The following is a 24228-nucleotide window of genomic DNA, read 5'->3' as shown; positions in this document are numbered from 1 at the left end:
TTGGACATGAGAAATACAAATAAAAATATACATGATAATGAGGCAAATGGCTTGGAAAGGAAATAGAAATGGGCCGTGTTGCAGTGGCGGCAATGTATTTTAGATTAAACTAAAAAAGCGCTGAAGTAAACAAAAGCAGAAAGAAGCTATGCGCTGGCATGAACTAGAAAAGTTGCAAGGAATGAAATAAACTAAAAATGTATGTAGTTACTAAGAATATAACATAAATACCTATGTACATATTTACATGCATACATATGTATATATAAATGAATGGAAGCGGAGTGGTTCCCTTGCAATTGACTCGAAAATGTTACGGATGCGTCGTGTAAATAAAGTGCAGCAATTTACTTTCTGCTTTCAGCTCGTTTTTACTTTTGCTTATTTCATTTTACATTTTTTTCGTACATACATATTTGCTCTGGGTTGTTGGCTAGAACTCTCCATGGTGCTTCACATGGTACACAGCGTGCATTAAGTAAACAAAGTTACATTTACCATGTCACCCTGTAGTAAAATGCACTGGTGAATTCGGTAGCCTTACTTCACTTTCGCATACAAAATGTGTCAAACATGCAGGATCTAATGTCTGGTACAATATACCGTCGAAAGTTGTTAATAACTTAATTTTTTTTTTATGCTTAAGAGATGTGCTGAAGTCATCAAAAATAATGGGTTCAGAACAAAATACTAAACAATAAACGTAAATAATTTAGTATTATGGAAGATACTTTAGTTTCGACAATTTCATTTTTGAGTACTACGGATATTTTCAATTTAGTTGTTCATATTAAAAGTGTTGAATATTTTTTGTTATGTTTTATTAATACCGAATTAATTAAAAAAAAGAAATTTTCCAAAAAATATGCAATATATTAATTACATGGTTTTTATTGAATTATTTGTCATTATTAGAAATCCTGTAAGGGGATTTAGTTTTAGTTTTGGGTAATACTGTATGTAGTATATTTTTTAACTATCCGTACTATCCCGTGGCAGAATTAGTAATTAAAAGAGAATTACTTATGATAAAAGTTTATTTCAATAACTATTACAAAGAAGACAAATGGAGATTTTATTTTTTTTAAGTTAAATTTAATTCTAATTGTGTAACGCTCAACAATCGGATTCAATGTTTTCTTTTATTGTCGAGTTTGATTATTGCTGGGTTTGTTTTGAGGTACCGCCACAGTAAAAAGCCCATAGGGGTAAGATCGGGCGAGTGGGTAGCCAGGATACGTTACCTAAAGGGCTTATCAGTTTGTTAGGGAATAAATCGCACATTATCGCCATATCTCTGACCGCGCCATGTTGCTGAAACCATGTAGAAATGTACTGAAAAAAGGATGTTCTCTCAATATTGGCAATACGTAATCGTTCAGCATCGCTTAAGACACACTGTCCAGCAATTGCTTGCCCTCGAGAATAATAAGAATAATAAAGTTAATGCTGTTTCTTCCCCACTCAAAAAAACAAACTCGTAGTGTTCCACCTCATCCACCTCATTCCAATGCATTTATTGAGATATTTATCGTCGAGCGATGCTCGAAAACTTTTCCTGTAGCGAGTTTTGCATGCGATCATGGCAAGAGGCACGTTTTCCATTAATTCGAATAAGTTGCTCATTAAAAAAATTTCGTAGTCCTTGCACACCGGGTTGACTCACAGCATGTGGTCCCAAAGTATTCTCGACTATGTGTTAAAACTTTTCAATTATTTCATATTTCGGTCTAACATTTTTACAGCTTGCTTTCATATACCACACACCATGTACTGATTCTTCTTCTTGATTGACGAGATAACCGCTTACGCGTTTTTGGCCGAGTTTTGCACCAGTCGTTTCTTTCTCGTGCTAAATGGCGCCCGTTGAAAACACCAAGTCCTTGCCAAGTTCTTCTCCACCTGATCTTTCCAACGTAGGGGAGGCCTTCCTCTTCCTTTGCTACCAACAACTAGTACCACATCGAATACTTTCAGAGACGGGGCGTTTGTATCCATTCGGACGACATGACCCAGCCAACGTAGCCGCTGGATCTTTATTCACTTCACTATGCCTACGTCGTCCTAAAGCTCATAGAGCTCATCGTTCCATCGCCTGCGATACTCGCCGTCACCAATGTGCAATGATTCAAAAGTCGTCCGCAGAATCTTTCTCCCAAATACTCCAAGAGACGCCTCAACGCATGTTGTCATCGTCCACGCTTTACGCCATACGTTATGACGGGCATGATGAGAGTCTTGTAGAGTGTTAGTTTTGTTCGTCGAGAGAGGACTGTACTACACAATTGCCTACTTAGTCCAAAGTAACCCTTGTTGGCAAAAGAGATTCTCCGTTGGATTTCAAGGCTGACATTGTTATCGGTGTTAGTGAAGTCTCTTACGACCTCGACATTTTAACTGTTAACAGTGACGTGGGTGACAATACGCGAGAACGCCGACTGTTTGTTTAGTGACAGGAGGTACTTTGTTTTATTCTCGTTCACCACCAGACCCATTCGCTTTTTTCTTTATCTAGTTTGGAAAAAACAGGATGTGGACTGCTGCTATAAAGAAATTACCGCGAGTTCCAGCAATTTTACTGTCTGAGTCTAATTGCAGATTTGAATCAGGTATGCAGTCCCCGAAATATAATATAATATATAAAGCTACCACATATTGACAAGTTTTGACTATTTACTTATTTACTTTTTAATTTCAGTTATGTTTTTATAGAAATATGTACCCTAATAATTCAAGTTTCTAGCTTTGCCCAATATTTATAAAAATTTTACGAATTTGCATCAAAATGTGTAATCAGTTTTGTAGTCCATTAAATATTGATACAATACAAAATTTAAGTTTGAAGTCGCTCATAAAATTCTTTGATTTTTTGATAATTTTTTCACTGATGATGCTTTACATTCTCTCGCTACAAAAAAATATCGCGTATTTGTTATATTCAGAAAATATACAATACTTTTAGGCGAAATAATTATTAGAAATCAACGAGAATTTCGAGCTACTTCAAACTACTCCGAACTAATACCAATACTAAAATTTAATTCGTTATAAAATTTTGGAATCTTTATGAAAATTTGTCGAATTTTTGTAAATATATTCTGGGGGTGTGTAAGTTCCCGAAATTAGGCGCTTATTTTAATTTATGTTTGCGAATGTTTAACATACTATTGGAAACAACAAAATTGCTTGTTAGTTTATTAAAGCATTTTTTGACATCCCCTCAGTAGATACTGGCAGACTGGTGAAATTCTTACTACTTGCGGACTAATTCATTTTTGCAGGAAAAAAACATATACTTGTAGGAGAATCAGTCACCCACAAGCTCATACAGCAAAAACAATTCACGCATACATCAGTAGACAAACGGCATTTGCCTCACTCATTGCTCCGTATGCCAGCCCTGCAGCAGCAACACACTCAAGTCGTTTGGCCACACTTAAGCAAGAAATTTGTATGCAGTCAGATGAACGAGGACGATCCAGAAACCAACAAACCAATCGTCTATCCACCCACGCACACATAAATAGTAAACGAGTGTAATGGGCAGGCGAACAAATGTAACCCAACAACAGAAGAGCTGTGTAGCTGGGAGGCGTCAATGCGCATAGATGAAACACGAACGAGGTTGCTGCTCCTGCTGGTGTTGGTGGCAGAATTTTGTTAGTCAACTCAGCTAACATCGACGGGCGATGATGTGGTGGCAAATATGCATATATGTAGATGTGTGTATGTATCGTCGGAGTACATCATAATATATTTATTTTTGTTTTTACAAACTTGTCGCAGTCCATGCTGATGATATCAAGTAATGTAAACAAATGCGGCTAAACAGTCAAGGAATGTATCCTAGTTACGGGCGGAGAGGAAATTATATTATATATACACACATGCATACCTACTGGTATGTACATATATATAATTTTGTGCCGCATATGAGCAAGTGACTCGAGGTTTGTTGTGTTGTTTTTATTTGCTTCTTATCGCAGATTTAATGACTCGTTGAACTTTAGATATGGTTTTAAGAACTTAATTGGGGAATAGAAAGATGAAACTTTTCTAACCAAAATTAACTAATTGCCAAATACTCAATTGTACATACACCATATTTAACTCGAAACAAAAACATAAGCACTACATACACATGCATACATAAATAGAAAACTATTTTACATAAAAACTAATGGGGGAGTTGCATACAAATTAGCTTAGCTGTTAATTTGAGAAGAGAAATTTTAAATAAACGTACAGTTTGGCTATGTTTCGTTAAGCAAGGAATCTCGTTGTACCCATTTAAAAAAAAAAATTAAAAAAGAAAATTTAATATATCTAAACTTTATACTTAAATATCTGCTTTTGGCAATTTAGTAGTAATAAGCCTAAGAGATTAATTATTTTATACTGAGCGGGTCATTAGTGAAATTCTGATACGCAACTTTTATTCCATATGTAGGTAGGTTAGGTGGTTGTCGTAACGACACACTTTGACCTTTAGCAGGTCCATTGTGATACCACTGGAGCTTATTTTTACCCTACGTGCTCCTTTTCAAACCATCCGGTAGTTTTAATAAACGATCAGAGCTTCCTTAGTTTTAGATGCGCTATGTCCGTTACATCGGTTAAAAATGCCGTGTCAAGAGTGCGCAGCCGCCTCATAGCTAACCTGTCACACTCACATGAAAGGTGTCTGACTGTTTCGTTTTCTGTATTAAGACAGCTTCTACAGAAATCGAAGTACGGAAGTCCTAACCTTCTAGCGTGGCTGCTTATTAAACAATGGCCAGTTAATACCCCTATCATTTTTCTCATAGCTTCTCTGTTAAAAACAAGATTTTCGATTGACCGCTGTTCCATTTCGGCCATGTCTGTCTGCTTAGTTCGCATGTTGTAAGATTTTGTCAACTTGTATTTACACTGAAATACACTGCAATGGTCAGGTAGGCGAAATGATTGGCTAACTCCGAGTTTATCGGAGTAAACCCCTCCTCCTACTTTGTTGTATAGTTTTGAGCCATCTGTATAGATGTTTATATAATTTTTCCTAACAATAAGCCCGTTATCCCATTCCTCTTTGGAAACACTGTGACGAAGGATTTATTTAAGTTGATATCCTTGCTCTTACAGAAATCCGTTGTACCAGGAGTGCAGGGGAATTTTTCTAAAATTGAAGAGTGTCCTCTCTGGTTCGTTCTGAGTAGGCCGATTTGTCTTAGTCTGAGAGCTATTATAGCAGCTGTTTGCTTACCGAATTGCTCGATTGGTAAGAGGTTAAGCATAATATTTATTGCCTCTGTGAGTGTAGTCCTAAGGGCCCCTCAGATGCAAAGACTGGCCATTCTTTGTACATGTACCATGGTTTTTTAATATATAACTTATCTAAAGCCGGCGACCATACTAGTATACCGTATGATAGAATTGGTCTGACAATTGCTGTGTAAAGCCAATATACGATAGATGGGGAAAGACCCCAACTTAGTCCTATCAGCTGTTTACAAGAGTATCTATCTATCTTCGACATTTACCTTCCAACTTAGTTTTCTGTCTAGTGTTAGACCTAAGTTCCACCTAGAGTCGGGGGAGTTATGTTTGGAAATCTATGTTTCCTGGTAAATAGGAAGAGTTCAGTTTTATTGGGATTGACGCTTAGCCTATTTGCTTTTGACCAGTTTTCAACCATGTTCAGTAAATCTTGCATGACTTCACAAAGTGTATTGGGAATTTCCCTCTTACTACCATTGCAACATCATCCGCATATGCTACGACGTATTGTCCTCTCTCCTCCAGACTCTTTAGCAAGAAGTTTATTGCCAGCACCCAGAGGAGAGGGGACAGCACACCGCCTTGAGGTGTTCCTCTACTAACTTTTTTCCTGATCTTTGAGGCACCTAGGGTTGCTATCACAAATCTGCTTAAGATAATGTTTTTGATGAACTCGACCAGATCCCCGGAGATCCCAAAATCAATCAGTGCCTTTTTTATGGTATCCGGTAGGATGTTGTTAAGCGCGCCCTCGATATCAAGGAAGGCTTCTGTAACAAGTGAGTTAAGTGCTAAGCTTATTAGGGTTGATGTTAGCCTTAATATACTTTTCTATTATTCTTTTTAATGTTTTTAGCAAAAAAGAGGATAGGCTAATTGGTCAAAAATCGTTGGGTGTTGTGTGTCAACTTTTTCCTGCTTTAGAAATAAAGACAACTTTTACTTCTTTCCTTACTGATGGAACACTTTTAAGCTTCAGAGCAGTCTTGAATATAGCCGTTAACCACTCCATAATATAATTGGGTGAATGTTGTATTTGGGCCGGGAATAATCCATCTGGACCCGGTGATTTAAATGGTTAAAAGGTATTCCCAGGGGGTGCCCTGGTTATCCTAGTTTCAGTGAATATATCTTCAATGTCAGAATTAGGTCTTTCTGTACTATTGTTGATTACTACGTTAGATGATTCGTTGCTGGGAAAGTGTGTGGCCACTAGCAACTTCAGAGTTTCGTCACTGGAGATAGTCTAACTCTTATCCGGTTTTTGGAGGTATCCGGAGGAATAGTGGTTTTTTGTGAAAGGCAGTCTAGAAGCCTCTGTGGTTCCCTCGATTTCTCCATAGAATGTTCTCCAACCAGACCTTTTCGTTTACCTAACTTCTTTTTTATAAACTCTTTGTTTACTGTAATAGCAGTCTCAGTCTTTACACTCTCGTGTCGCTTTCGCTCTATTAAACTGTCTTCTGCTGTCATTTCTTAATGATGCCAGGTCTTCTGACCACCAGGGCGGGTTTTTCTTCCCCTTACTTAATTATAGCGTAGTTTTATTTACAAACCTCCGTGGATTTGTACGTGTTCGTTCAGTGATTCTCTATTTTCAATAGTGATATTTTGCGAATTAGGAAGTCTTTCCTTAAGTTCCCGTTTATATATTTGCCAATTGGTCTTTTTCAAGTTCCTGCTGGCAGGCGGGGCCCGTAAGCTGTTTCCCTCAAATCTTATTTTTATATAGCGGTGCTCGGAGTAAATGTGTTCGTTATTCCATACAAGTTATGGGGGGAAAATGCACAACAAATGTTTTAAAACTGTTTTCGACAAAGAGTAGATCCTACCTTTAAAGAATATATTATTGAACATCGCCTCTATCAACAGCCCAATTTGTATCAGTGTTCCGTCGCTTGATAAAGCAGTCTGTCAATGTATAGCAAATTAAATTTATAAATCGAATTTCATTCTAGTATTCTACTTATATGCCTATTATCCTTATATGATTCTGAATTTTTAACGTTTTGCCACATTGAGTACTCGGCTTTTATTGTTGCGGTATACGAGATAACCAAGACTGTGAAGTTGATTTAAAATAAAGATACGAGATTGGGTCAATGCATAAGTTCCTGAAAATTTTAATTTTAAAAATCATGCTATTCGCCAAAAAGAAAAAATAACCAGTTCTTCAACTTTTCTTCAATTTTTTGGCAACCTTCCAATAATAACATTTCACGGAAACCTCGAAACAGGCGACTGTTTCATTGATGATCCGCTCGTTCGGGGCAAATCTCTCATCATGCCATCATTTCTTCATATTTAGAAACAGATAATAGTTTCAGCGGGCTACTCATAACTTGATTTTGTCTTTGCAGCTACAGTCATATGCGCCGATGCGTTTTTGCACGATTTTGCTCGCCAAATACAGTCGTCTTTGCTTTGAATCGATAGGCTGTTTAAAATGGCTGTAACAACAACATTATTTCACATATCAGCTATTTTGCTTATATTCAAAGTATTATGCACCTGCGAAAGTTGGTTTTGTGTATGTTACCGGAGCAATCTTGATCTATGCCCTGTCACTTCGGCAGCTTTCTCCAATAGTTTGTTGGATTATTTTATTATGCTTTGTGTAACAATAAGAAGTCGTTCAGTAAAATAGGAAGCGTTTCTTTTGAACGATGCTTTTTGACAAGCAAAATGCTGGAATTGTGTTGGCAGCGTCATCTGTTTTCATTTTAGGAACTTATCGGTCCACCGATAGACTGACATTTTAGTTCAAGAGCCTAGTTCTGCTTAAGTTGGTCCCGATTGAACGAAGAAACAAGATTATTGAAAAACATCTAAGAAACTAGTGCCAGAGGGATCTTGTGATATGGAATAGTTGGGTTTCCTGGTGTAGTGCTTTTTTAAAGGTAAAGATGCGTGCCAAAATGAAGACCATTCTTAAACTGAAAGGCGAGCCTTTGTGTAAAAATATGCCACAATTTAATTTAAACAGTCGGAATTTTACCAATGTATGGTGCTTATTTTTTCAATTTCGAGGTGTTGGTATTGATGTGTCTTCGATAGGTTTCAGTTGGTTAGCTGAAATACCTCAAAAACGATTTATTTTCGAAAAGAGGAGGAATCTGCAAAACATCCCCTTCGGCATCTGATTCACCTCTTCAAGAATTAGATATGAGATATTTTTCAAATTTCATAGTTCTACAGTCGGGAAAAGTTGTTTCCATCGACATGTAATTCCTGATTTCCAAGTGCATTTTCAAAATCCAAAAGTTGCTCAAAAAGAATTTACGTCTTCACAGGACATTTCTCAAACTATATATGGAATTAATACCCCAGGAAAATCTTCGATATATTGAATGTGAATGCACGCTGTCTCAGAGTCTTGCAGACTAGAGCTACAAAATGAAGATAATATATTATTTATAGATAAGACTTAAAAGTGATTATACTGAGGTATACAATTTCACTTAGTACTAGTGCAAACGTTAATATGATAATATCTCCCTTAAAAGTGCAATATAAACTAACAGTACAGAGCGGCAATGGAAGATTTAAAAGCGAGATGAAGCTGAAAAAGCAAATATTTTTTTTTTCAGATTTTATTATATTCCAAAAGTGTTCTAGTTACATGAGAATTATTATTTATAACCATTAAATTAACAGAGCCTTTAAAGCTTTGGCACACTACATTAGCTTTAGTTGGTCCCCGATGAACGGGATTGCTTCATTATTGCAATTCATTTGATAGACTAGCGCTGGTAAATCGTTGCAGATAACTAATCAGCCATTCAAAATCCTTGAGCAGCTTAGGCACGACACATTTTTAAGGATTGTTATGTTCGGTTGAGCTGCCATTTGCGCGCATCGAATTAGTTTCAATTTTTTTTTGTGCTCCAAGGCATAAAATTTGGGGGCAAATGTAATTTCTATTAATGTTTTCAAGAAAAGTGTGTCAGCTAAGTTATTTTCAATATTGAAACACTATTAGTTTCGTCATGACATGCAATGATTTTCATTTGTAAGTTTTTTCAATACATAAAAATGAATGTACGAGTATGTCACTGCAAGTTGCATGTCTATCTCCAGGTGGGTCACAATCATAAAACTTGGATGGGTATTAGGGCGGGTCGATTTAAAAATCGCTCATTGCTCTGTGAAAATCGTATTCTACGAACTTTTTAGTTTCTTTTCTCATGTAAAGGCCAAAAATGGTGATATTTTGAAATGATTGTATGGGGAACCCCCCAGGGGAGTTACAGGGGGTGTGCCACTGGCATGGGTGGATCGGCCGTCCAAAGTTAGTGGGGGTCGGTCATACATTTGGACTCGATTGGGGCACTCTAAATGGGTCAAAGTGGGATTTTTCGTTCGAACTAAATTGGGGGACATCAGAATTCGTTTTAGAGGTATAGTTCCTTCGGCCAAGTTTCTTATTTTGATCCCTAGAATATGATTTTCACAGAGCAATGGGCGATTTTTTGCCTCCCCACAAAAGACACTAAAAGTTCGACCCAAATTGGGGGACATCAGAATTCGTTTTAGAGGTATGGTTCCTTCGGCAAAGTTTCTTATTTTGATCCCTATAATATGATTTTTACAGAGCAATGGGCGATTTTTTTGCCTCCCCACAAATCGACCCGGCCTAATGGATATATATATGCAAAATTATAGTAGCACTACATATTGACAAGTTATGACTGTCAAATATTTATTTTTTAATTTCAGTTATTTTTCCCTTCAAGGTGTTTTATAATCAAGAAAAATTTCGTACATGTGTTGTGTGGAAAAAATGCGCAACACTGTCGGATAAAAATTTAAAAAAATCAACGAAAATTTCGAGCCGCTTCAAATGTGCATTTTATTATACCAAATTTAATGGTCTATAAAACTTGGTGCCAGTATTTTTTTAGACATTTTTAGAAAAACAACTTAAATCTACTTAGCACTCAAGAAGTGAATTACTGATAGTAACTATTTCAACTGTTTGTTAATCATTGATAGTCGTAGCTAATGAATCTACTTTATTAAAAATGGAATGGCATCATTAAATGAGTATACCAACGGCTCGGCGAGGCGGATTCTCATCCCCACTCTATGAATCGCAATTATAAATCCTCTGTTCAGAGGCATGGATATGTTGTGCCCTAAGATATCCCATATGCGAATGACCTTACCTAGGCCATAACCTTCCACGGATACTGCGGGACCTATGTAGATTTGGCAAAGTTTGATAGATGTTCCAAGGAGAATGGTCTGGTAGCTATTTATAGAGCAACATACCATATCTTATGGTTTTCGCAAGTCGGTCGCTCACTAGAAATACTTGTTTTAGCAAAACCCACGCTCAAGCTGGGTAATACTCGTAGTACTATATATTGAATACTTATTAATTTTTGCCAATTGCGCTGAGGTGTAACACCCTTCTTTCATACAAAGTACATTATCGAATTTTTTTATATGGAACGATATTTGTAGTCACTTGGAACTTGTACTTTGTTATACTAAAACTCAATGGCTATAAATCTGAATACCCAGAAAAATTCTAGAAATTCTGGTTAAATCTTGCACAAAATTTGAAACTTTGCGTTGCATGATTTTTGTTTTAGTATGAACTATATTTATAAAAAAAAAAATAGTGTGAAGAAATCGTTGGGTACGAATTAATAGTGTGTAGAGCAAGTATACTCCGGAAGCCAAGTTGCTTTCAAGTTATTCTCCTCCATCACGATCAAGTTAAGTTTAAGTTAAAAGCAAAACCCTCTACAGTCAATCTTGAGTTACTTTGTAAAAAGACCATAGGCATACTTTATAGATCTATTCTCTATAGCTTATTTGCATACCTACATATGTACATACGATTATATAGTCTTTATAAATGCATACATTTATTTGCAAATTAATTAAATTTAATATATTTATATCTTATCCTCAGGCGAAATCGATGACCTAATAGAGAAACTAAAGTCGACTTCGGTGAGTTCAACAAACACCACCGATAGTGACAGCAATGCCAACACCAACAGCTTACTCAGCCAAATATCCGCTACAAAAGATCCAAAATTGTTTGACAAACATGAGTTGGCCGATCTTTTCATGGCTTTGGCACAATCAGAGGAATTGAATATCCGTAAGGAGGCTGCCAAATGCATTGCCGAAATCACAAAATCCGAAGTGCAACGCAAAAAATTCACAAAACGTGATATTATCGAAGTGTTTTTGAATTGTCTGCGTGATTTACCGGCCGGTGAGAATATGGAATTGCCCATACAAATTTGTCGAGCGCTCGGTAATATTTGTTACTTGAACGATGAGGCGCGTGACATCATTCTGGATTTGCACGGTGATGAAGTACTGCTGCGACTACTCGACATAACGGAAATTGGTGACACTGAGAATGCGTTACAATTCATTAAAGTACGTGGTGGTCTACTTTCTAATTATTTACTCGGTGGAGAGGGCTTAGCTAAACGCGCTATGGATTTACAAATAATGCAGAAATTACAACAGATCATAACCGTCGGTGTGGCTAATGTTGAAGAACATGAAGATTTGTTGTTGAATACTTTGCCTTTGCTGAGCATACTCACCGAGAATGTGGCCGATTTAAATTTCGATGCGAATCTTAATATTCAGTTATCGCATATTTTGGCTGCCTCCACAAATCCCGATCTAGCGGAAATGTGCCTTGAACTTTTGCACTATCAGGCGGAGAATGATGATGTGAAATTGCTATTGGCAAAAGATGGACTCTGCGAGACGATCTACAATCTGCTTGAGAAATATAAGACTTTGGCGAGTACTAGCGAGGCGCGTGCACTAATGAAGCTGGCATGCGAATTGATTGTGTTGATACTCACAGGAGGTAAGCGGTGAATCAAATATAATAAACAGGATAATCTCATATAGTGTATGGAATCACACATTTAGTTTAGTATAGTTAACGTTTACAAAATGCGTCACTTTTAGCCTGAATAAAGTTGGAAATATTAAAAGCATTCGACAATCGAATAAGCAGCCGAAGCGGTGATGCCAATTGATGGCAGCCTAGAAGCTACGATACGACTCCATTCTACTTTCTTCTACTACTATTCGTTTTTTGTGGCGCCGTTAAAGATAAATGTTACGCCAACCACTCAAGCGTTGAAATGTGAAATCGATATTGCCATCGGTTAGATAAGCGGTGCAACTTACGAAAATATACTGAGAAATTGAGCTGCCAGATGGGCTACTACTAGTATAACAACAGCCGTGGAAGTCATTTGATTCAAATTATGGCCCATGTTAAGGGCAAGGTTTAATCTTTTATTTAAAGCCGAAATAAATTTAATTCCAAACGTTAGATAAACCACCCTGTACAATATATAGTACCTAAGAAGGCATATCGAGTAAAAACAACAAGAGCAATGTATTTTGTTATTGCTTTTGGTACCTGAAATTTCAGAATCTATAAACAAATAATTTTACAATTTAGAGCCCATTTGAATAGAAAGAAATCAAAAGATCTGCTCTACTGCTACTACCAGTTCAATGTTCCTTGGTACTTAGTAACTTATAATTGATAACATTGTGAGACACATTAGATAGCGAGCAGAAGCGACCGAAAGGAAGGCATGCTCTTTTAAGGGAACTCGATTTGGGAGTAGACTTGGATCGAAAGTAGCAATTTCGTTTTTGTGGTTTAATACCCGCAAAATCTTTCAAATTTGATTGTGTACATATGGTATTACTCTTATTTTTTGGAAAATGGTCTTAAATTTTTAAATTATATTATATTAGGCTTATATGTAGAAGAAACTGAGCAAATCACCTTGTCACTGTCACTAGAGTAAATTTATTGTAACAAACCTCTATTCCATATCATAAAGCAACCTCACATGGTCCCTTGATGAAATGTCATTTAGATCATGGGTTGCCATCTGCTGCAAGGCTAAGAAATGAGGTGTGCACCTGATAAGGGCTTGATAGTGACACCTTATGTTTCCTCTGCTCTTTCCTGTTTCTCGACACATAACCTGTAGTGGACACTCAAATTCTACAAGTGCATTATTTATTTGCAATCACCAGTGAGAATGCTTGTGACTACTCCAAAGTGACTACTCTACTCCGAATATCAAAGTTAAGGAGTGTTTCGAACATACTTGTATTGTTACCTCTTGTCTGTTACATTCCGTACTTGCCTAGCGATGTTGACTTCTTTTTGTGCTGCCTTCTTCTTGGCGAAAATATCTTGCTATTTATTGAGCATGTACCCCTATATGCAAGTACACTTATGAGATATACCCTGTTCATGGATACGTTGCCTATTAATAGTTAAAGGCATTTCTATGCCAGCTTGGAGGTAACTTAATGTGAATGCGTCATACTGTTCCAGCGAATTTAGATGGCAACCAACATCCTATCTGCATAGTGTCTTCGATTGATAAAGTTCTATAGAATGCACCTTGACTTAGCCCAAGCTGGTAAATAGAAGTATTCTAGGTTAAACACCACAGACCCCTGGGGTATCCTAAGCAGTTTATTTTGACGTCGTGAAGCTGTATAAATTTCTCTTTTAGAAAGTAGCTGACATTTTGCTATGTATTAATACAAGGTGGCCTCCGTAGCCGAATGTGTTGGTGCGTGAGTATTATTGGCTCTTGCCCAGGTTCGAAACCCCAGGCATGAAACCCCAAATGATAGAAAACGTAGGAGGCGTAAACACGCCATAAAGGGTGTAAGCGCCCATTATATGCGGTATATAATACAAGGTGGCACAAAATTATTAATCGGAAGATGTATATATAATTTTTGCAAATGGCGTCGTACGACACTTGTGAACACCTAGACAGCTACAGTATATAAACTGACAAGCAATGGAGCGCGTAAAGGTCAAAAGAAAGATTTCCCTCACTCAAAATAATTTTTTTCATTTACTAAAAAAGTTATTCGAAAACAAAATTGGATGATTAATTTTGCGCCATCTTGTATATACTCGTATACATAAAATTTTAATATAATATATTCATAGCCTATTACTTTTTGTGCCGCACAGTGTAACTAAAGATAATAAGAAATCGTTAATATGAATTTGAGATCATTAACATTATCAATAAACAATTTGTTTTTCGTTTATGCGCAGATGAATCAATGCATTATCTTTACTCCACACCGCTTCTGAAGAGTATGGAGGATTGGCTCGACTCACAGGATATCGATCTTCTCACCACCGGAGTGCTTGCTTTGGGCAATTTCGCACGTACCGACAGCCACTGCATTTATATGGTAGAAAATAAAGTAATGAACAAATTGCTCGATGTGTTGGCCAAGAACAATGGCGTTAAAGATGACGTGCGTCTGCAGCATGCACTTCTGAGTGCACTACGAAATCTTGTCATACCAAAACCAAACAAAAACGCTGTCATACAAGCTGGACTTGTTGAAACTATACTGCCGATGTTGGAGATACATCAACCACCAGTAGTTTTCAAGCTGTTGGGTACATTGCGCATGACAGTAGACGGTCAAGGTATGGATGCATATTAAACAATAATACGCTGCGTTAAATAACTCTTGTACAGGGGCCTACTACAAATTTTAACAAATTATTTGTTTCTTATTTTTTTAATTTTTTTAATGAAAATATAGTCCATCCTACTACAAAATCCATATAAATGGTGGTCAAATTGGAGGTACTGTTTCCAATAGGGTTATTTTGACAGATCACGCGTGACTGATGTCAATCTAAATACATAATTTTTGTCGGTATTCATTTTATCATGGAAAGACTTACACCTCAACAACGTTTGCAAATCGTACAATTGTATTATGAAAATCGACGCTCTGTGATAAGTGCTCATCGCGCGCTCAGGCCAACTTATGATGTCCAGTTATGAGAGCCATGTTTGTTTTATTGGCTACGTAACAGTGAATGGTAAACACTATAGTGCCATGATAAACGACTTTTTGGTGCCGGAAATTGAAGAATTTGGCTCCAACAAGACGGCTCTACTTGCCATACAGCCCGTGAAACAATAGATTTACTGCGTCGTCGTTTTGGTGAGCAATTTATCTCTCGTCTCGGACCAGTGGATTGGCCACCAAAATCGTGTGATATCACACCTTTGTACTTTTATTTGTGGGGATATATTTATGGATAAACCAACTTCGATTGAGGCATTGGAAAGCCAGCATTACTAAAGTTATTCACGAGATGCAGACCGAAATTCTCCAGCGAGTCATTCAAAATTGGTGTTTATGAATGCCTAATTTACTTCGCAGTTGCGGCTAACATTTCAAAGGAATTACCTTTAAAAAATAAATGTCATGAAGGGTTCTAGACAAAAATTGTAAAGATTGGCCAATCAATTTGAATTTTCGTTTTTTATTTCAATTTCAAATCCGATACCTCTAAACTGATCGCCCTTTAGATAGAAGTAAATTAAAAAAAAAAATTAAAATAAATTCAACACATTTTAATCAAATTTTCAGACTTTTTGATCAAATTTTTTAGAAAAATTTGAAGTACGCTATTTCATAGACCATTGAATTTTGATTTGAAGTGGCTCAAAATCGCGTTGATTTTAGAGAATTTTTTTTGTTGACGTTGTTTGTTGTTTTCTTCTATAAAAAATTATTTGGAGCATTCGTTTACTATAATCCAAGGCGCATTTATTAAAGGTGGTGGCACTAGACCAACAACAATGTTTTGTACGTTTGATTGTCACGGGAAAGTATAGGAAAAGTAGAAAACAAAATATTAATTCGCCTTGTTTTATTCTGTACTGACAGCCATATGGACACAGCGAAAGAAAAAAAAAAAAAACAAATCAGCTGATTTACCAACACCATAATAGATATAATAGGTATATTTCATAAAAAATATATTCATAAAAACTTATTAAAAGTAAATAAGAAACAAATAAATTATCAAAAATTGTCAATAAGTCCCTGTGCATAGTAAATAAAAATTCGCACACTTAGTTCATATGCTTTTATAAATACTTTCTGTTTTTGTATTTTATTTATAGAAAAACTCGCCTTGGAACTGCTGCGCAATAAAACGCTTATCGAGCAACTAGTGCACTGGAGCAAATCTTCGGATTATGCTGGTGTCACAGGTGAATCGCTACGGCTAATGGCTTGGCTTATCAAACATGCCTACTTGGGTAGAATTGCCTACGCGCTGCCACGCAAGGGTGACGCACCTGTTGAACAATTCGCTGACAAACTGCCACCGGAGGACTACGATCGCAGCAGCTTAAAGGCGTTTATTGCCAATGAGGGCACCGTTGAGGCTATGATCAACATGTTGACATCACAACATTTAGTCATGCAGAATGAAGCGCTAATTGCCTTATGTATACTGTGTGTGGTCTATTTGACGAATAGCAGTGCTGCTAAAGAGGATGGTGTTGACTTGGAAGAGAGCTACATCAAATATGAAGTTGGCAAAAAATTAGCTGAGCTAATACGTAAATCATCAGATACAATGACTAAGGAGATTGTGGAAAATCTGCAAAATTTCAATAATCTGCTGCGCACATCTGGCAAGTTAGTGACGCATCTAGAGGAAAACAATATCAATGAATTGCTGAAGTCCATACCGATACTAACCGAGTACTGCACACTCTAAAAGGATGCACACTGCATGCAGGCGAATACAGTCGGGGGAGGTGGGATTGTCAGTTAGGGAACTGGCGAAACATATTTTGATAGAAGGCTTAAAATACGGATGCGGGTCGATGGAGAGATAAATTTTTACTTAGGGAAAAGTGTTGGCAAATGCACATTGTTGAAATTGTTGAAAAAGAGGGGAAATTAATATACATATAATACATTTGATTATTTCCATTTACTTTAAAACACACAAATATACATAATAAAATTTATAGATACTTCGACACTAAGCATAAAAGTAACCACGTGAGGAAGGTTGTGAGTGCGGGAAGCGAAGAAGGTTACGAAGGCAGCGATCGATTACGCATTTTAACAGTTTACGCATATTTTTTAGTGTTGTGACCATTTACATGCATGCATATATACTCACAAAACTATTTATATTCATAAAAATAATTAGTGCAATTTAATAACAGATTTCAATAACATACATTACTTTTGACAAACGGCGTATTGCAGGAGTTACATAAAGAATGGCTTTCCTTTGACAATCAAGAAAGGCTGGAATTTGTGCACGATGGTTGATAGGTGGGAAGGCCTTGCGGTCGACTTTTATCAAAAATTATAGAAATTTTCTAAACAGTGCTTTTTATGCGGTGTATAATGGAAATTAAAAAAAAACGCAAGGAAAGTTCTCATCTATCTAGTTTTTGAATAATTTGAAAGTCCTCTTGAAAAACGAAATTTCTGCTTAAAACGAAACAGTTTACAAACGAATGCCGGGATCTCATAGGTCAAATGCAGAGTTAGAACCTGGAAATGCATGGGTACTTCAAAACTCAAAATATACTGTATCCCGGAATTAGATGATTTCTTCAAAAAGCCTAGCACAAAGATGGCGCTAATTTTAATATTTTCTTCATTCGTTCCAACAATCGAAGCCCAAACACTGCTATACCCTTTTGTATACAATGGGAGAAAACAGTTGTTGTTGTTGTTGTAGCATCATAAATATTCCCCATACTTACATACGGGGAATGTTGCTGGAATGACAGTCCTTGGCCGGATATAAATCCGGCTCGTTTCGGTAACGTAGAACCGACTTTCATGGAAACGGGGAGGAAACCAGTCGTTGAGCATGGTCCTATATCAGTTGTTATTCTTGCTGTAACTGCATAAAACAACCCACAGAAAATGTTAGGAGAATTCTGCTTGAAGAGCTGCCCTTGGCAAGGTATAAATTCGGGTCGTTTCGGCCACCCTAATGTTGCTCCAAATTTATCACAAAGTGACCAAACCAGAATAATGTTGATAAGAAATACCCTAAATTAGAAAAACAATCCCTTTTCGGCAAAACTAATTTCTATGCTGATCGGGTGCAAGTATTCCCATTATGAAATGAAATACCCGCACACATACATAACACTGAATAGAAAGCCGGCAGTTACAGACAGACTTTTCAAGAGACATTCACGGAGAATCCCTCACCGCCTTTATGAACTCTCGCTCACCGTTTGCCCAACGGAGTCCAACAATCACGCATCGCAATCGACGTGCTGCCGCTACTTCGTTACACCCGAGTTGTGCTGGTTTGTTGCATAGTTGTAGGTTGAACTCTTACTTATCCAGAATTGGCCCCGACATACTCTACATTCATAGGTCCGACATGTTAAGCTACCAAACGTGATACCAACTCCCTCTTCACATGCATCCACGCAATTAATACTGGTTTCCCTCTGGTCTCAGCCTGTCGAAACAGCCGGTATCTGTCCGGAGGTGGCATGCATTATATATTTAATAGCTTTCATTTCCAGGAGAAAAAATCTCATTCTACTATGATACTATTCTGGTTTTATTGGCGACAAATCTAACTTATGATAATTGATGTATGATAAATGTGCAGTAAATTTTCCGGTAACTTAATTCGCTTCATTTACCAAAAATAATGTACAAATTTCACCTATTCTGGTTGTCGAAGCTGAACTGTTCTTTATTATTGTCGAAATTTGCACAAAAAACGCTTTCACTTATTTTACTAATGCATAGAAACCATTTATTACAGTTTATTACGTCTACACTCAGGTGGCTCAGAAATAAAGTCACCTGCACTCCCACAAATTACTTTAAACAATAAACAATATATTGTGAGTTTTATTTAATATATACAAGCATACACTTACATAAGGATATTTAAAAGTTTAATGTCGCACATTAGTTTGTAAGTAGGAAGTATGGATCTAATAATGTTGAGAAGTCGTAGTGTAGTTGCACATGCACTAGAACAACGATTTGCAGTCAGACTTGTAGTTTTTAGTGATAATGTTTACAATATACATATATATACATACGTACACATAAAATATTTAAAAGTTGAAAAGTAATTTAGCAAGAAAAAGGTATCATGCAATTCCAGACCTCAATCAGCAATACACTTTTTTCACAGTAGACAGTTTTAATACTACAGAGTTCATAGGCGGGCATCTAAATACATTTTCTTAAGCAAAATTTTAAAGGTATAAGTGGACTGTTGGTAAATATTTAAACCGCAAATTGTTGGGTAAACATTTAAGGACACTGAAAATTTAAAATTGTTTTCGCCTACTAAATAATTCCAATAATACATACAAAAAATTTATACGTACTAAATAAATTTCTTAATATTTATAAGATAAACTTCTAATTTAAAATTTTACAACCTATTGATTGAAGCTTTTTCAAGTTAGTCTTTCGAATAGTTGCATTTTTCTTAAAGAACTCTACTTAAAATATTGTATTAAAAATATCCGAATTTTCATTCAATGTAATAAGTTATAATTTTTTGTTTGTTTGTTTGCTAAAATCTATTTTTACTTGTGTAATTTTAAAACGCACACATACATACATATATTTTTAGTAATTTCAAAAGTATTAATTATTTATTGTAATATAAAAAAACTATTTGTATTTGAAATATGTTTATAAAAGCACGAAATGTAAGGCACATAAATTGCGGTAAACTACATAACCTCACTTAAAAACGCTTTCATAAAATGGAAACTTTTTGAAATAATTAAAAGGGCTAAAATCGATAAACCATACGTTACTAAAGAAATATTAAGCGTGCACCGTTACATACTTACATACATACATATATACACAATCTTAAAGGTAAAATAAAATGGAAGTAGCAAAGTAGTAAATAAAAATAAACCAAGTAGCAGCTGTGAAACACTAAACTCCAATTTGAAAACAATCAGCACAGCAGCAAACAGAAGTTGGTTAAATATTTTAAAAACCAATTTTAAAATTGCACCATTTCTTTTATTTAATGCTTTGATTATAAAAACATGTAACTGGAAATACATACACACGCATGCATTATATAAACGTGTATGTATATTTCATTATGATACATTAAGAAATAGTTATAAAAGAATGTATTAAAGCCAGTTAAAAGCATTTATATATAGAAATTGTGAATATATATACAAACAATTAAACTCTTTTTTGGATAAAGAAAAATATTCCGGAACACGCAAATAATATGCAATTCAAATAAAATTTGAAAATATTAAAAATTATTAATTTTAAGTGAAGAAGTAAAATTGCATTCAAGAAATAAATTTAGGTTAAGCAATACAATTTTGTTGAAACTGCTCTAACACCACAATAAATCACCATGAAATTCAAAAGTCTATAAATCGATAATGATAAAATGGAGTTTCTTTACCGGTACATTTTTTTGAGTACCAACTGCCATCACATTTCGTTGACCGGTCTCACAAGCAGACGACTGGTCGATAAAACCGTCCGACCTTGAGATTTTAGTTCACTGCTTGCCTTCATTTCACTTCTGCACAAAATTAAATCATTTGTAATCTGTGCTCGATCGCAGCACTCATATTCAAGCAAGCAATATTATCGAAAAAAATTTCGAAACGCATCGAGCAAGACGAATCTATTAATAATAATTAATCTATTAATTAATAATTAATCTATTAATTAATAATTAATCTATTATTATTAATGAATTCGCCTTGGTATCGAGTGACTGGATTGCCGCACTCAATACGAAGCGAATTTAAGTTTTTTCGGCCACCACAAATGGCTGTGGTATCACAATGTATCGGCAACCGTCTATGTAAATGAGTTGGTTTAAATACCGACATCCACTTTTACCTATCGACTACAAATGACATCTATGAAATAACAAATCAACACAAAATACAAATATTTGTATTGAAATCGAATGTATGTAGTCAAAGTCGTGTTACATAAGGTCTGTTCATGTGAAAATTATTCCGTAACTTACCAGTAACTTAATTTCCGAGAATTCTCTCTCAAAGAGAAAAATTTCAAAAAAAGTACATGAACGCAAAACCAGTAATAATTTGCAAGTTTTACGAAAAGCTGATAAAATTGTTGGCAGAAAAAATGTTTCAGTTGAGGTGCCTCGTATTAAATTACAAAAAAGAAAATAAAGCAAATAAAATGCAAAATAACGAGCTTCTTTATCGCACGATTTTATTTTCTCCACAATAATTTGTTCCATTTCTCAGATGAAGAACATTCCATTAGCAGTCGCATTTCGCAAATTTTAATTCGTGTTTATTTTTACTTTGCGATCAGCTGTTTTTCTCATTTGCAAATTCTTATATGTAAAAATGTATCCAATAAAAACTTGCAACTTCCCCTCAAAATAAAATGTCATTTTGCTCTCTCACTTTCCCCTACTTTGCAAGTTTTTTGGGTACATGAACACCAAAACGTGATAATTTGTAGCAAACTATTTGCTTCATGAACAGACCTACATATACATATACAAAATAATGAAATTGATAAAAGCAATCCCATAGCTTTGCCGGAGGCAACGTACGAAAATTACATTTTTTCCATTATAATCAGACTAGTTTCTACTACCTATGTATATTTTATTTACAGCTTCAGGAAAGGGCTCAGACTTTCTAAAACTATCTTTGGCTTCGCATTGGCAGAATTGAAATTTGAAGCGCATTTATCAACCCCAGTGCCACCCAAATGTTCCATCTACCGGCAACGTTGCCCACCTTGGCCAGTGGCAGCTACGAACACTTAATTGAAAGTATGCTAAAGCACAAATACAAAATAGTTGATATCCATTACTGGTGGAGCGGCTGCCATTAAAGTGCTGCAGGAGTTGCAGCAGTTATGCTCTATTCAGAATCCGAAAATTAATTATTGGTTCTATAGTATGTACTCGATCATCAATTTTTTTGCCTAATATTTATTTTGTTAAGATTTTCCCCAGAAATGTTGTTGTATAGGGTTTTCCAATAACAGGTGTTATCTATCGCTATCGAGAGATGATTAACAATTTTTTATGGCCGGAATTGGATGGTATTGATTTGGACAACGTTTATTTTCAACGAGACGGCGCTACGTGCCACACAAGCAACGAAACCATTGATATTTTACGGAAAAAGTTTCTAGACAGGCTTATCTCTCGAAGAGGTGATCACAATTGCCCACCGAGATCTTGTGATTTAACACCTTGTGCCTTTTTTCTTTGGGACCACGTACGCCAACAGTCTAGGTCGATTCAAGACCTCAAAGATGGAATTCGTGATGCTATCGAGGACATATGGCAGCCACTTTGCAATTCGGTTATGGAAAATTGAATGAAAAGGATATTGTCCTGAAAACGTGGTCGTGGTGGTCATTTGCCTGATGTTATTTTCCACTATTAACGGCATACCTTCCTCTTTATAATGAAATAAACAACCGATCATTTATATTAAAAAATAGTATTTTTCTTTGAATGCCAAAATAACGGGAGCGTGTCATTATTCTGTATTACAAAATTCTGGGTGACAAAATTCTATAAATTGCAAAAAAAATCTGCTTTTTAAAAGTCTGCTTTTTTAAAATTCTGCTTTTTCAAAATTCTGCATGTTTAAGCGAAAAATTCTGCTTTATTCAAGTTTTGTGATTTTCGTCATACAAGAAGAGAGGCAAAGTTCTCATCTCCAGGTAATATTTGATTGCAAACATATGTACATACCAATGTATAACTATTATCAACTATAATTAATGTAGGTATGTACATATGTACGAGGGGATTCTGCTGTTTCCGTGGCGCCGCAATCTTCTGGCGGATTATTATAGAACTCGACAAAAGAAAACGAAATGGAGTAAAATTTTTTGATATCTCGCTTAGTTTTCGAGATATTGAATAAAAAAAAAGGCTGGAAGGCCTCAATGGTTTTAACACGGAAAGGAGTTCTACGCAAAAATACTGTGGATTGCGTAGCCGGAGTTGGACTGATGAGGGTAATTTTTTTGAAGCGCGGCCGAAGGCCGCCCACGCGAAAAGGAGTTCTACGCAAAAATACGGTGGATTGCGTAGCCGGAGTCGGACTGATGAGGGTTATTTTTTTGAAGCGCGCCCGAAGGCCGCCCACGCGAAAAGAAGTTCTACGCAAAAATACTGTGGATTCTATCGAACTGAAGAAAAAAATATTATTATTTTTTATTTAATATCTCGAATAATAATAAAAAATAATAATAATAATAAATTAAATAATTACATTACCTCTTTAAAATTGTTAACATTATATTTTAATACAGAATTTTGAAAGCAGAATTTTAGAAAGCAGAATTTTAAAAAAGCAGAATTTTGTTTTTAGAATTTTGTACATACAGAATTTCGACACCAACCCCAAAATAACACCTCTGATTGGAAAACCCTTTATTAAAAACAGAAAAACATAAAAATGAAGAAAAGTTTTTTCTAAAGCGGTCGCCTTTCGGCAGGCAATAAAAAAAAGCTCCTTGTAAAAAATATCTGACATTCGAAGTGGGCTTAAAACTGTAGGTCTCCCCATTTGCGTAACAACATGATGACGCACGCCACCAATAATCCGACAAGACAAGGATTTTTCAATGAGCGACAATCTTGACGGCAATTTTTTATTGTGCCTGCTAAAAATTTTGTTTGGAATGCTATTGTAGAGGCGATATTTCGTCGGAATCAAGTGTGCAACGTACATAAATCCTATAATGGGGGAAAACATCACGTTATCCGATTCCCATACTCAGCTCTGGGTAGGTTAACTTACATCTTAATATTCCAATTAGTCTTACAGATAAATTTGTGTTTTTAATTAAATACTTTTCCATCAATTTTTAATTTGAAGTTTTGCTCAAATTTCAAGGAAGTAATCACTAGTCACTACTCCACGCCAGATGTCGCCATCAAACAATTTGGGTATACAATATTGAAACATAGATATTTTACTATGAAATCCATATATTTTTTTACAGAAAATTATCTACCAGATTTGATGTAGGGTATAGTTTAATTATATACTATTTATTTTAGTTTATGGGAAAATTTAATAGAAATATATTTCTTTTGCATTCACA

The 24228-nt window shown here is 35.8% G+C and overlaps 1 protein-coding gene across 1 annotated transcript in view; it reads left to right on the top strand.

The window, feature by feature from the left end:
* LOC129246367 (GTPase-GDP dissociation stimulator vimar) overlaps nucleotides 1-20525 on the top strand; it is a 49784-nt gene extending 29259 nt beyond the window's left edge. Inside the window, exons 2-4 of the mRNA XM_054885124.1 lie at nucleotides 11183-12112; nucleotides 14369-14755; nucleotides 16257-20525. Coding sequence (XP_054741099.1) covers nucleotides 11183-12112; nucleotides 14369-14755; nucleotides 16257-16861 — 1922 coding nt within the window. The 3' untranslated portion in view covers nucleotides 16862-20525. The remainder of the gene's footprint in view (nucleotides 1-11182; nucleotides 12113-14368; nucleotides 14756-16256) is intronic.
* Nucleotides 20526-24228: the final 3703 nt, after the last annotated feature.

Source organism: Anastrepha obliqua, chromosome 4 (genome assembly GCF_027943255.1).
Source record: "Anastrepha obliqua isolate idAnaObli1 chromosome 4, idAnaObli1_1.0, whole genome shotgun sequence".
NCBI lineage: Eukaryota > Metazoa > Arthropoda > Insecta > Diptera > Tephritidae > Anastrepha > Anastrepha obliqua.
Note: the sequence above shows the minus strand (reverse complement) of the source record. Positions and strands in the feature narration are given on the sequence as shown.